The sequence below is a fragment of the Seriola dumerili genome, unplaced genomic scaffold (genome assembly GCF_002260705.1).
Source record: "Seriola dumerili isolate Sdu_G_001 unplaced genomic scaffold, Sdu_1.0 BDQW01000097.1, whole genome shotgun sequence".
NCBI classification, from domain to species: domain Eukaryota; kingdom Metazoa; phylum Chordata; class Actinopteri; order Carangiformes; family Carangidae; genus Seriola; species Seriola dumerili.
Window position 1 is genome coordinate 1,370,612 of NW_019174352.1, and position 13,938 is coordinate 1,384,549.

The window sequence follows — 13,938 nt, forward strand, 5'->3', positions numbered from 1 at the left end:
ACACACACACACACACACACACACACACACACACACACACACACACACACACACACACACACATTATAGAGGGAAAGAGTACAGCTAGGTCCTCTCCCCATGGCATGAATATATGGATTGAGTGTGTGTGTGTGTGTGTGTGTGTGTGTGTGTGTATGTATCTTCTACCCATTGAAATGATGTATGGTGACAGTTGTGACTCTTTCGTGTGAAAGATGTATGGAGAGTGCAAACATTAATTTGCCTATGGCCTCTTTAACTGCGTGTGTGTGCGTGCGTGCGTGCCTGTGTGTGTGCATGCGTGCGTGCGTGCGTGCGTGCGTCTGGGAGGAGGGAGGTGGTGAATTAAATGTGTTGCTCCAAATATATCTCCAATGTGCGTTATGTGTATGGATTATGGAGGAGCAAGCATCAGACGTGGTGTCAGGTGTTGATCTGAGAGTGACGACCTGACGCGCGCGCTGCACACTGACGGATAAAGATGCGTCAGTCAGTGGCTGATGGGTGAGGGCTGACATGCATGGAGACAGTATGGATTCTCAGAAGTGACAGGGTGATGGTGGGTGGTGGGTGGGGGGTTTAACCTTGCACATGTGTCTGACATGTCACGATTGGTATTTTACTGCACTGGCTTAAGGTCTGTCTCTTTCTCTGTCTGTTCTTATCCACATATCCTTCCTTCCTAATTGTTTCTGCCTCTCTAATCCCCCCCCTCCTCCCCCCCATCTCTCCCTCTTTTCCCGTGTCCACTAACAGCGTGTTGACTTAACAAATCACCACCTTTCATCTTTTCGCAGCTCAGCTTAATGAAGACTTTGGCTACGGACAGGGTTTGTGGTATGACACGAGTCTCTGATCAGTCTGTCAGAGATGGATGGCGGTTTCCCCCGACAACCATTTATGGTAGTGACAGAGGAAAAGACCAGGGGAGAGGAGAGAGAAAGACGGCGACACAGGGGTCCGACCATNGATCATTTTTCTACATAATGAATAGTTTTAATTTTAAAGATTGGAATACATATAACACTGCGGATAATACTGTACTAATTAAGTCAGATTTTATAAGCAGAATGTGTACTCATAAAACCTCTTAGACTATTTTTACATCGTTCCACTCACTGAAGTACTTTGACGTAAGTAAAGGGTCTTTTACGTCTTGCACCACTGGGAGTGAATGAGCACTACGTCAGAAGAAAGCTGGAGTCACTGTCATGAGAATTCTTTTCCTCGCTGTAAATATTTCATATTTTTTGTACAAAGCATCACAGGCGGCTCGGGCTGGTTAACATTAGCCTGCTGTGTGGACTGTGCGGTTTTCTGTTTATTGTACTTCAGAATTTTCAAACAACTTCCTCTCGCTGGGTTTTGAGCTGTCACTGTGGAAAGTCAGTCTGACGCTGCTTTAAACAGGAATTATTTTAGGGGGTAAATTTCTCCCGAACGTGAATAACTACAGGTTAATAAAGCCGTGAATGGCGCACGAGCTGTCATGGCGTTGAGACCCTGACGCATAAATATTTAGAATTTAAGTTGGGTGTTGGTAAAATAAACCACCTCAAACCACTTTTTAATACAGTATAAAAAGCAGAACATGGATTAAGTCTAATCTAATCCTGATTTCATCAAGAGCAAAATCATTTTTAGCATGAGATTGAGATTTTCAGAGCTGGACAGCCTGACACAGCTCAACAGTTGTCAAAGTTGCTTCCAACTGCCATGGTAATTGGATGGACATCCCTCCCNAAAAAAAAGAGAGAAAGACCCTTTTTAGGTTACACAACAAAGCATACGAAGCCCTGATTTTTTGCCTCCCCTTTTCTATTTTGAGCGGCTCTAAAATGGGACGCCTAATGCATTTGATCATGCATGCTAAATCCTGAGTGCATGTGAGGTTAGGCGGCGTGGGCATCCGGCTGACGGCGTTGTTAATAATTCATCAGTCATACACACCACTGTGCCATCAGCCCGCTCCAACACACGCCGCTGCAGCCACGGATGAGTGTCGGGGAAATTGATAAATTCTCATATAGAACACACACACACACACACACACACACACACACACACACACACACACACACACACACACACACACACACACACACACACACACACACACATTATAGAGGGAAAGAGTACAGCTAGGTCCTCTCCCCATGGCATGAATATATGGATTGAGTGTGTGTGTGTGTGTGTGTGTGTGTGTGTGTGTATGTATCTTCTACCCATTGAAATGATGTATGGTGACAGTTGTGACTCTTTCGTGTGAAAGATGTATGGAGAGTGCAAACATTAATTTGCCTATGGCCTCTTTAACTGCGTGTGTGTGCGTGCGTGCGTGCGTGTGCGTGTGTGCGTGCATGCGTGCGTGCGTGTGTGCGTGCGTGCGTGCGTAGGTGGTGAATTAAATGTGTTGCTCCAAATATATCTCCAATGTGCGTTATGTGTATGGATTATGGAGGAGCAAGCATCAGACGTGGTGTCAGGTGTTGATCTGAGAGTGACGACCTGACGCGCGCGCTGCACACTGACGGATAAAGATGCGTCAGTCAGTGGCTGATGGGTGAGGGCTGACATGCATGGAGACAGTATGGATTCTCAGAAGTGACAGGGTGATGGTGGGTGGTGGGTGGGGGGTTTAACCTTGCACATGTGTCTGACATGTCACGATTGGTATTTTACTGCACTGGCTTAAGGTCTGTCTCTTTCTCTGTCTGTTCTTATCCACATATCCTTCCTTCCTAATTGTTTCTGCCTCTCTAATCCCCCCCCTCCTCCCCCCCATCTCTCCCTCTTTTCCCGTGTCCACTAACAGCGTGTTGACTTAACAAATCACCACCTTTCATCTTTTCGCAGCTCAGCTTAATGAAGACTTTGGCTACGGACAGGGTTTGTGGTATGACACGAGTCTCTGATCAGTCTGTCAGAGATGGATGGCGGTTTCCCCCGACAACCATTTATGGTAGTGACAGAGGAAAAGACCAGGGGAGAGGAGAGAGAAAGACGGCGACACAGGGGTCCGACCATTTCTTTTACTTAAAAAGATGTCATGTGAAGTGAGTGAGACCACGACCCCGCTGCACCACCACATTATCCCAGACTTATTTTCCTTGCTCGAACTATCAAACAGAAGCTTCTCCTCTAATTTTAACTCAGAGCAACAGCCAACAGCAGCTTGATGAGGTACAGCAGATGGACGAGATATGCTCTATTCCCCCTGCGGCCATATTGATTTAAATTCAGCTCTGGCAGGGCGGATGGCGGAAGTGCACCACAGAGCTGCATGCAAAAAAAAAAAAAAAAAAAGCGTCCTGAAGAGTGGGTACATTTAATAAGTGAAATAAGACACACAGCAGGGTGGACTGGAGTGCACATCGGCACATAGGCATGCTGAACCAATTAGATAAACTCCTCCTGGGGCAGGTTGAGGCATGATGCAGCAAAATGCAAAGTACCTCCAGTCCTTTAAATGGCAGACGCCGCATTGTACTTTCATTGAACACCTTAAAAATGAAAAATGGATTACTTCTACCTCTGCCGATTCCAACTCTATTGTACTCCTCGTGGAAGTCGGCTATCTGAGGCTTTCACGCCTGTACGAGAAGGCGCAGGGGGGAGGAAAAGCCATTTTGAAGAACGTTCTGGCTGCAGCAGAGCGGAGTGATGAAGTGAGCCGGACTCTGCAGAATCACTCTTTAATGATTAAACACACACGCACACCCAATGTAAACCACAGTATTGATCAGCAGCTTGAGCTTGTCTTGCAATGTGACTGATAGGCGAGTGGGCTGGGAGCAGATCACACACACACACACACACACACACACACACACACAGTAGATTAACTTGATGTAGTTTATTATTCTGCTTAGGTCTGGTTAGTATTCATACGACTTTAACAGAACACACAAGTCACTGAGGTGGGCTCCATTTAACATGCGACATTTATCTGCACATCTGATCGGGATTAAGAAAAATGCATATTAATACAAGATGCGCACAGAATGCATGAAGGTCAGAGGACGATGGCAGGTTGGCCAGACCGCATCAGATCTCTGCCAAGTGTAAATGCAACGTCTGTATGGCGTGACCACATTCTTATGAAAGAAAAAAATCCGCCTATTAAGTTAAAGAGTCACCTAAGGACCGGTTTATTGTCTCTCAGAATCAGTTTGTAAGATGTGCTGTGCGACCTGCCACACCTGAAGGCAGAGGGGGGAAAGCTAGTCATCACACAGAGGGTGGAGAGGCAATATAATTTAAAACTGGGGATAACAGCGCGCACATTTTCAGACAGTCTCTCCAGTAGCAGATTTATAGAGTTACAGTCGCTTGTTCACATTAAAAAGTGCCACAAATAGTTATGTAACAATAAAAAAAGGGAGCTAGGGACAGAAGTACATTGCCTGGTGGCTGTTTTCTCGCCTCCACACAGCTGGCTAATCCTAGTGTCGCTCATCAAGGAGGCTGGGTGTGGTCAGAGGGGTGTTTATTTTGCACCTGTACCCATCGGCACTCTATTATCATTATTTCCTGGGGCATAGGCCATAAAAGAAATCGGGGTAAAAATCCACAGTAGTACTCGTTCCGTTCAAAAACGCATTCTGAAACTCAGCCAAAACATTCTCAAGCCAAATGAATCAAATCAAGTGGACGTCATCCAACAAAACAGACTTTCAAGGATGAAACTGCCTTTTGTGTCACTGTTCCTCCGCTGCAGCTCACTATCTGTGGAAACCACAAAGAGGGAGTTTTGTACTTAAAAAAAAAAGACTATAACTCTTGAAGATCTGTGTTGCACAGAATGAGGACTGCAGATTGTGTTCCCCATCTGATACTGGAACCACTTTAGAAAGGGATCGTTCTGCGTGTCCTGGTGATTCAGGGGTCTAAGATGCTGACCGTGTAATCACAACGTTCGGGTGCAACCGGGGACGTAGTTGCATGACGTTGTGCATTGTCCAGTGTCGCCCAGGAGATACCACCATGGACAGCAGATCGCGGAGATCAATGAGCATTTGAACATTACATTGAGAAAGACTTGGGGAAAATAAAAATTGGAACCTATTTAATCAACTAGAAATGTTTAGCTCCAGTTTGCCACATTGCCACAAGCTCTTCCCAAATCCCTTTGTAAAATATTTATCTCATTTGCTCACGCATGCCACAGCTCAGGATTGGGAGAGGGTAAATACCGCTGTGGATAAGAACAGTGATTGTAGCCTCACGGCACCACTTGTGAAATCTCATATTTCAGGACTCTTTAATATTTGATGCGCACTCTCGTAAAACACAATATAAGTAACATTTAAATGTTTACAAACGATTGTGTAAGCAAACAGAACCGTGGCGCTCGGAAATCGAGATCTTAATGTTAAACTACAAGGAGATACGGTGAGGCGGAGACAGCACACACAGATTGTGTATATATACAGTCTGTTCTGGGGTGTTTACAGTACCTCCTGCTGTGCTGACAAAACTCTCCCACCTACCCATCCTTCTGGCCACACATTCTTCCTTCCCTTGCTTCACTTTTCCTCCCGAGGAATGAGGAAAGGCTGCACACCAAAATAACCCACAAATCAGCTGACACGCTCCATCACAGCCAAACTAACCACAAGACCGGCCGCTGCATGGTTCTTTGTTATTTAAAGCGTTTAAGCATTTATTTTTATTTTTTTTTTTTTATCTGTCGTCTGCGGCCATTGCTGCTCTGCTTTGGGTGCATGATAATGTAGCCGACATAATCCAGTGGAGAACCTCATTATAAAAAAAAAGAAAAAAGAAGTGGGTTGGGGTCCGTGTAGGGTTCTTGCTGAGCCACTCTGGGATGCGAGTGGCTTCATCTAAGAGGATAAAACGGCCGGCTTGAAAGGGAAAGGCACTGGCAGAGAGGCAGTCTAGGCTGATGACACAAGCTTGAGTCACGTTTTATGGATGCTACAAAATAAAAATAGATTGGTTTGGTTTGCAGGTGTTGAGCTTCCTTCCTGCTATTCATGTTTATGAGCGCAGATTAAAAATGACTTCCTCCGTCCAGCAGAATTGAGCTCATTTGCCTGTTTTTACGAGCCAGCCTCTCCTTGTTAATTCAGTCCATCGACTCAAACCAAAACAATTTAAATCTCACGGAACGTGCTTGTGAATTTTACACCCCTGTTATAGTTTTTTCACCTTCCCTCAGCGCCCCCTCCTCACTCATTCGATCGCTCTCAAATGGCCAATGAGGATGGCGGAATAAGTCATGTCCACAGCACAGTAGCCACATGCACGAATTTACCCAGCAACAAGGACAGGCAGCACATAGAGCAAAAGGCAGCCAACAACGCGGTTGTACACCAACTGATCAACCCTGTCAAAGCAAAGCAGGAACTCATTCACTCCTTCACTGACACAGTCAGTCAATCAGTCAGTAATCCACCCAACCAGAGTCTGAGTGAATACCTGGTGGTGGTAACTGCCCTCCCTTCGGTATGAGGTCTAAACAGAGAGAGGGTCAGAGGGACAAGGTCAGGGAGGGGTTAATATAGAATAGGATAGAAGAGAATAGAATGAGATAGAAGAGAAGAGGCATTTAATTTAAGGATAATTCCTGTTTATTATAACATGGGTCTAAATTATATAGGTTTGACCATCACTCCTGATAATAACATTGTACTCAAAAATTCATTGCTGAGATCTGGGGACCGTCAAGTCTGACAGAGAAAGAAACACAAGCAGCTGGACAAGCAGACAGGTTTTATAGGATAAAGATGTTTTTTTCTAGTTTTTTTTATTATATAGAATAAAGAGTCAGAAATCTCAAAAATGTGGCTGTTTGTTTATCATCATGTCTGTAGCTCTCAGCCCTACGTGTTCTGGTTCATACTGAAGTGAAAAACAGTCACAAATACATAGTTCAATTTTTAACAAGGGCTCAGTGATTTCCTGGGTACTATAGTTTTTAGTAAACATTACTTAAACAAGTGAAAATTGTGCATTTGTTGGGGACTATTTTAGGTTGCTGATTAATTCACATTAGGCGCTATAGTAAGTATTTAAGCCAGCAGGAGAGTGTATGTGGGACTGAAACAAAATAAACTACAGTGTGTGTGTGTGTGTGTTCATGGTAATGACGGTGAAAGTGGATCAGGCTTCAGATACACAGACAATATTTGTCAGTAGGATCATTTCATTGTTGGTCATTTCATGGGATTTGTTGACGATACAAAATATATAGAATATTTCCAGTTTTATCCTTTATACAAAGCCCAAGGATAGTTAGATTTAGAGAAACCAAAAGGGGAAAGGTAGATTTTTACACACACTTTGCATCCATCACAGCCTCGTTCAACTTACTGTAGCTGTGCACACACAGTTACCAACCGTTAGCGATATTTCAAATGCGTTTACTTTTGCTTTTACGTCCAAACAATGATTGTTTACAACCTGTTTGACCCTATTAGACTTTGCTGTATGTCACCATGTTCCCAAATCTAAACAATACTACTTCAGTGAGTACAATGTTATCATAATCAGTAGAAATGATGGCCAGCACTATGAAAATAGGACTCAAGTTGTAATCAACTTTCCCTTTTATGAACCTTAAAGTATTATCTCTTAAGGTTTATAAAATATGTCTGTGGCCAACTGTCTTTGACTGGTAGAACTGAGATTCATTTAGATTAAAAAGTGAATTAGTTCCAGTGTTTTCCCAGTAAGTCAAGTAACTTTATTTTGGGTGGTGAAATGTAAACGTGGTTGTACTTGATCAAATTCAGAAGATCAGAAAGCTGGTTTACAGCCAGCCATATGCCACCAGTTATTATGGAGTCAAAACATCTTACTGCTTCACTTTTGGTTTTCTTACCCAGAACAGCAAATTTTCTTGTTCCATCACGATATTCGTCAGGAGCACCAAAAACATTGTACAGATTTGTAAAGATTTTCTTTTTCTTTTTTTTCTCCCACAGCTCACACAGAGGGAATATTTTACTGATGGTCGAACCCTTCAAGCTTTCTTTGATCTCTGAACAGAAATATTCTGTGTATTGGTTTATTCAAAGCATTAGGGAGACTCCTTTGCTGGGTATCAAAAGTTGCTTGACCAGAATAAGACCTTACGTAAGTTTTCTCTGCCGCTGAACATGGTTTCTTGCTGGGAGGAGGCTGCTGGTGATGATAGTCACTAGCCAAGAGCTTCAGCCATCGTTGCATTTACAAGACAAGAGTTTGGAGTACGCCCTCTAGACAGCACTACTTCTTCATTATCTAATGCTGAATGGGGGTCAGACTGGACATTACAGTGAGGTTAGGATGCTAACTTCACCAGAAGAAAAGAAGTGACAGAAATAGATGGAAAACAAGCGCTAACATTGGCGTTACTTTCCACCTCTGGAGACGGCTCTTTGGAGTAAAAGGAATCAAATTTGATGCTGAACTCACAACATCTTTGCTGGACTGGTAAGTAAACAGCTGTTAATGCTAACGCTGGCTACGTAGCGATAGCAAAAAGAAATACATATAGCTCCTTTAACCAGAGTGTGATATGAAATGTGATACCCACTTCAAGATTACAGTATTCTGAACAAAGTGGAGCCACTTCAGAATGAATGAGTTTATCCAGCTTATTGCTTGTTTACTACTTCACTGACTGCAGTGGCACAAGCAGCTGTTGTGCTGGCGTCATGCACTGCATCGTGTCCACCAGAACAATCTGACTCGATCAAAGCAGCTGGTTAGCGATCCATTACACACACATGCTCATTTGAAATGATTGATTTTTATTTAACCTCAAATTAACTGATGTTGAGTGAATGCTACTGTTGTGAAAGGGCCAACATCACCCGAAGGTTCACTTCCAGTACACTGAGCCCTGCCTATTCCTCTCAGCCGATTAGTCTTTGCAGCATGCATGATTAGCAATGACCACGGGCTATTGGGCTGCGAGAAAACAAATGAGTAAGGCCCGGACAGATGGCATTCAATTTTTCTGACCTGAAGGAATAACTTAACACAATTGATTTGCTGTGTGATGTGTCACATATTCAGAAACCTGGTTATGTAATCTTAGTAGAAATCTCACAGTAGATTTGGTTTCTGGGATAATGTTAAGGTGAAGCAGTGATGTTTGGGTATTTTGGGTTGAGACTTAACATCCCAAGAGTGAGGGAACAGCTGATTAGTAGAACAAAGAGTAGAAAGAGGGGATAGAAGAAGGAGAGGAGAAATCCTTGGTGGTAAAAAACAAAACAAAAAAAAACAAAACAACAGCATGTGACAGGGATAGAGTTGGACGTTTGAGAGTCTTACCTTGGAGCGAGTTTTGAAGGTCCTAAAGGCGCCAGTTTTGAAGATGACCCTGTTCCTCTTACACAAAATGAAGGCCACCATGCCGATCACCACCACCAACAGAAAGAGAGGCGTCAAAACAGCCATGATCCACAGGTTGCTGGGCGGCGTCTTTACCACAGCTATAAACATACAACCATTATTCATCAGAGTGTGATTGTGCGTTCATTCATTCAAAAGAGCTGTACATGGTCTGGACAGAGCCAGGCTAGCTGCCCCCCCCCCCCGTTTCCAGTATTGATCAGCTAGACCAACCGTTTCCTGGATGTACATTGGTATTTAGTGCACAAACATGAGAGTGGTATAAATGCTTTCATATAATTCTCAGCAAGAAAGCACATGTGTATTTCCTTAAACAGAACTACTGCTTTAAACTGGACATTTGAATTATAATACATGATAAACAAAAAACAGAAATGTAGTAAGAAAACAGCTCTGTACGACATAAAAAAAAAACTTGCCTAAACCTAAAGTTTTTAACTCAAAAATGTTCCTAATAATTTCTTTAAGCTTCTCTGTCCCAGAACAGTTTGCCAAAGGGATGTTTTCATTATAAGGACTAATGCAGTTTGTTTTCCACTGATCCTGTAAAGGCAAACTAAATGAATTTTACAAGAACACTGTGTTCAGTTTCTGGCCTGAGCACTGTTAGGAGGAGCTGTGGAGAGGGGCTGATAGTAGTTGGTGTCTCTCCAGTTTGTTAATTATAGATTCTGGGGAAATGTAAGGGAGAAGAGGTGAGAGGGAACACGTTGTCCCTTCCAGCAGCTACAGTGTGAATATTGTCTGACGGCCATCTAACAAAAAAAAAACTTGACATTAGATAACAACGAGGAAATACAATCTTTGATTTTGAATTTGTGAATTTGAATCTGTATTGACATTCTAAAGCTTTATTGGATGCATAGGGCATTATGGAAATTTATGGAAATTTATGGAAAACCCAAATGCTACGGAACGTCACTGTAAGCCAAGACTGTTACGCTTCAGTTCAGCAGATAAACCCTAAAGAGCAATTACACTGGAAGTGTTCACTGGGACCTCAACCAGCGGCTGAATGAGAAATGGGAGTTGACCGCGCATCTATAATATCTATGCACACAAAGTATGTATTAATGGCTAAATACAAAAAATAAGTTAAAGAAAATCTGTAAATATGTGAGTAAATGTGCAAAAGAAAAACAAATATGATTCATACTTTGGTTCCGTGTATTACACATTACTTTAGAAAGTTAACCGAATAGTTAGACATTTTTTGGGGAATACACTTATTTGCTTTCTCTCCCAGCGTTATCTGAGAGGATTGATACAACTAACATATGTGGACAATGAATATGTAGGTGGGCCCAGCAGCCAGTTAGCTTAGCTTAGCAGGCAGACTAGAACCAGCTGGCCTGGCTGTGACTGAAGCTCACGAAATCCACCTACCAGCAGCTCTGAAGCTTTCTAATTCATATGTTTACTTTGCATTGTGTCTCTTGTGCTTGATTTGCTTGGTCCCTCACACTTATGATATAGTAATATACAGTATGACACCGGTGCAGTGAGATAACAAGCTTACGTTCAGCCTGCACTTGTACGAAGTACCCCAGCGTCAGAGCCATGGTCTGGGAGTCCAGACTGCTGAGGGTCTTTGCAGCGGTGGTTCCAGTGATGGGTGCTCCGTTCAGCTGGGCGTAGTAGGTCATCTCCGCTGGGTTCTTGGGACCAGGCAGTCGACGCATGCTCACCATCTGGGAGAGTAGTGATAACGTGTCTAACATTGCAGCCTGATACTGGACTACACAGAGATACATCAACGACACTTAACAACGCTGGATTCATTTTTTCAAAAGAAAGTTTTAGCCATAGTTTATTTTAAATACAGAGCTCAACATATCATCTATGGACAGATTTAATACAAAATCCTTTATCTCCTCAAACCAAAAGATTAAAAAAAATCCTTGCTATATCTACAGTGGCCCAAACAAAATTCTGAATTGGCTTGGTTGCTTTGATCATGGCGAACCATTTGCAGCAAGATAACTACACTTGGTGAAGACACTCAAGGATAACTGAGTCACTTGAAATCTCAATTTCATTTTATCGTACATCAAACATCTTCTTTTTTTTTTTTTTTTTAATTTGACGAACACATCACACGATTTAATCAAGTCTGGTAATTTGATTTTGTCATAAAAAGAAGGGATGTGTGTTATTAAATGGCTGGATGATTCCTCCCCTGACTACACCCCGTCCCCCCTCTCTGCCTCTGAGCACCTCCCTCCTCCGTCACTGCAGCCATAAAACTGGTCATCTGTGACTTCCCATTAAACCTTGCGGGCGTGTGAGGCGTAAAGCCCAGGAGGAGTCAATCGTTGTCTTAATTTGCACAATATGGAACAGCGGACAGGGAGGTGACACATACAGAAAATAACACACACACATACACACACACACACAAAACTTTGTACTTCTGTGCTTATGGAGGCCGTCAATTCAAGTAAACTAATTCCCTAATCTTCATCCCACACAACCACCTCAGCTAAATCCTAACACTTTCTAACCCTTTATACAGCGTACCTTGACTTCTTTGTTGGTTTTTTTTCCTACTTTCAAGGCAGCAAGTTGTTTTCATTCCAGTTCACAAAGAAAATCTACTTGCAGAAACCTGTTTAATCACTTCTAAGTGATCAGTCACTTATGAAAATAATTACTGATTAATTTTCTGTCAGTCAAATAATAATTTCAGCTCTAATTCCCATCTGTTTCTGACAATAATAACTCACGAGCACTCATCTTTTTTCATACACATATCAGATAGGAAAGCTTTCAAAACTGCCCTTGCTCAGAAGCAACCAAAGGGTGCTGTCCAGGGTGCTGAAAGTGGAGCTGTCCCGAGTGTTCACTGACTTTCCAGCCGACAACTATCAAACGGATTGCTATCAAATCGGGCGCAGACATTCATGTACCCTTCAGGATGCATTGTAATAACTTTGGTGATCCCATAACATTTCATGTAACGCCCTCATCAGGTCAAAATGAAACCAATACTTTGATTTACCGCCGACTACATGCAAAACTCATGACATTACCTCCAGCCTAAGTTGTACTTTCTATTAGGTGCATGAAAGCATGTTAAAATGCTAAATATGGTGACCATGGTAAATAGCTTCTGCATTTTCACAGTATCACTCTGAGCATGTTAGCATGCTGATGTTAGCTTTTAGCTGAAAGCACTGCCGTTCCAGCAGATCTTAGTATTATTGTATTTTTGCAAAAGTCTCTGCAGTTGGATCCTATTCTGCAACATTACAATCACCATAGCATCCCACAAAATTAAGAAAACTTTGACAGAAACATAAATATAATTACTAAACTGTGATGGATTACCTTTCTCAAGCAAGTTTCAAGAATTTGCAAGTAGAGTTTGTGAACTGGAATAAGTGCAACTCATGATAGAGGGTAGACAATCTGAAAAACCTTTGAAATGGTTAGTAGCTGGAAGTAAAGTAGGATTAAAGTAAAGTCATTTGTGTCACTGTAATTACTAAACCTAATCTTAACTCTAAGATTAACCTTAGACCCGAGTCTGTACCATAAAGACCTTGCAGAAGTGCAGTCTATAATTTTCTTGTTAGCGAAGATGTCATCACTTGGACAGCTGCAAACTGGTTCTTTCAAAGAATAGAAGTAAAAGAATAAACAAAGTATTATCCATCTCCATCATCACAGCAACACACAATAACAGAGAAAAAAAATCCCATTCCCACCTACCTGTACGGTGTAGCCCCCTACAGTGGTGGCCCGCCGGGACCGTGCCGTCCGAGAGCCCTGCCTGCCGGCCACCAGGAAGAGCTCAGCCAGCCGCTGCTCCATCAGGCTGGCGAAGCTCTGGTAGTTGGCCTCCAGGGAGGAACTGTCCACATCCTGGATCACTGTGAGGAGAGACGAGGGAGGACAGAGGAGGGATTTAGGGGGGTAAAGAGGCGTTCAGGCGGGCAAAGAGGGCCAACGGAGGAAACCGGTACGGGGATGGAGGAGGATGGAGTGGGAAGGAAGAGATGAGGCAGGAAGAGAACAGAGGGAGGGAAGGGGAAAAATGGGTGTGAAGGGATGTGTGAAGAGAAGGAGAGTGTGAAGACAGCAGGAGGTGAGAAAAGAAATCAAAGAGAGATCATTCGAGGGCAGTATTGATAGTGAGGAGAACGACGGAGGAGAGAGGGAAAGAAAGAACAAGAGACAGGAGATGGGTGGGATATTAGAGAAGACTGGATGATCGTCCCTTCCATTTAAAAGCTGTTCATCCACAAACTTCACACACACACACACACACACACACACGGCGGTGTTTGCATCAATCTTGTGCCCAAGTCTCTTACTAGAGGCTATAAGTGAGATGGAGCACTGGACGGACACGGACACACACACACACACACACACACATATAGACACACACTTCAGCATCATTCACACCCGGGCGTGATGTGATGTGAAGCGATCTCTCCCTCTGCCCCAGTCAGGAAGCTGTGAATTATACATCAATAGGTTTTCCCAGGAACAGAGCAGCTAAAGACACCGAGCACAGAGAGGGAGCGAGAGAGGGAATGGGTGTTAAGGAGTGTGTGT

The 13,938-nt window shown here is 43.1% G+C and overlaps 1 protein-coding gene across 1 annotated transcript in view; it reads right to left on the reverse strand.

Moving 5' to 3' along the window:
• LOC111222474 (UPF0606 protein KIAA1549L-like) overlaps positions 1-13,938 on the reverse strand; it is a 100,148-nt gene that overhangs the window by 26,746 nt on the left and 59,464 nt on the right. The window contains exons 10-13 of the mRNA XM_022746211.1: positions 13,087-13,247; positions 10,892-11,063; positions 9,292-9,452; positions 6,445-6,480 (exon numbers count right to left, since the gene is read on the reverse strand). Of these exons, the coding sequence (XP_022601932.1) occupies positions 6,445-6,480; positions 9,292-9,452; positions 10,892-11,063; positions 13,087-13,247 (530 nt within the window). The remainder of the gene's footprint in view (positions 1-6,444; positions 6,481-9,291; positions 9,453-10,891; positions 11,064-13,086; positions 13,248-13,938) is intronic.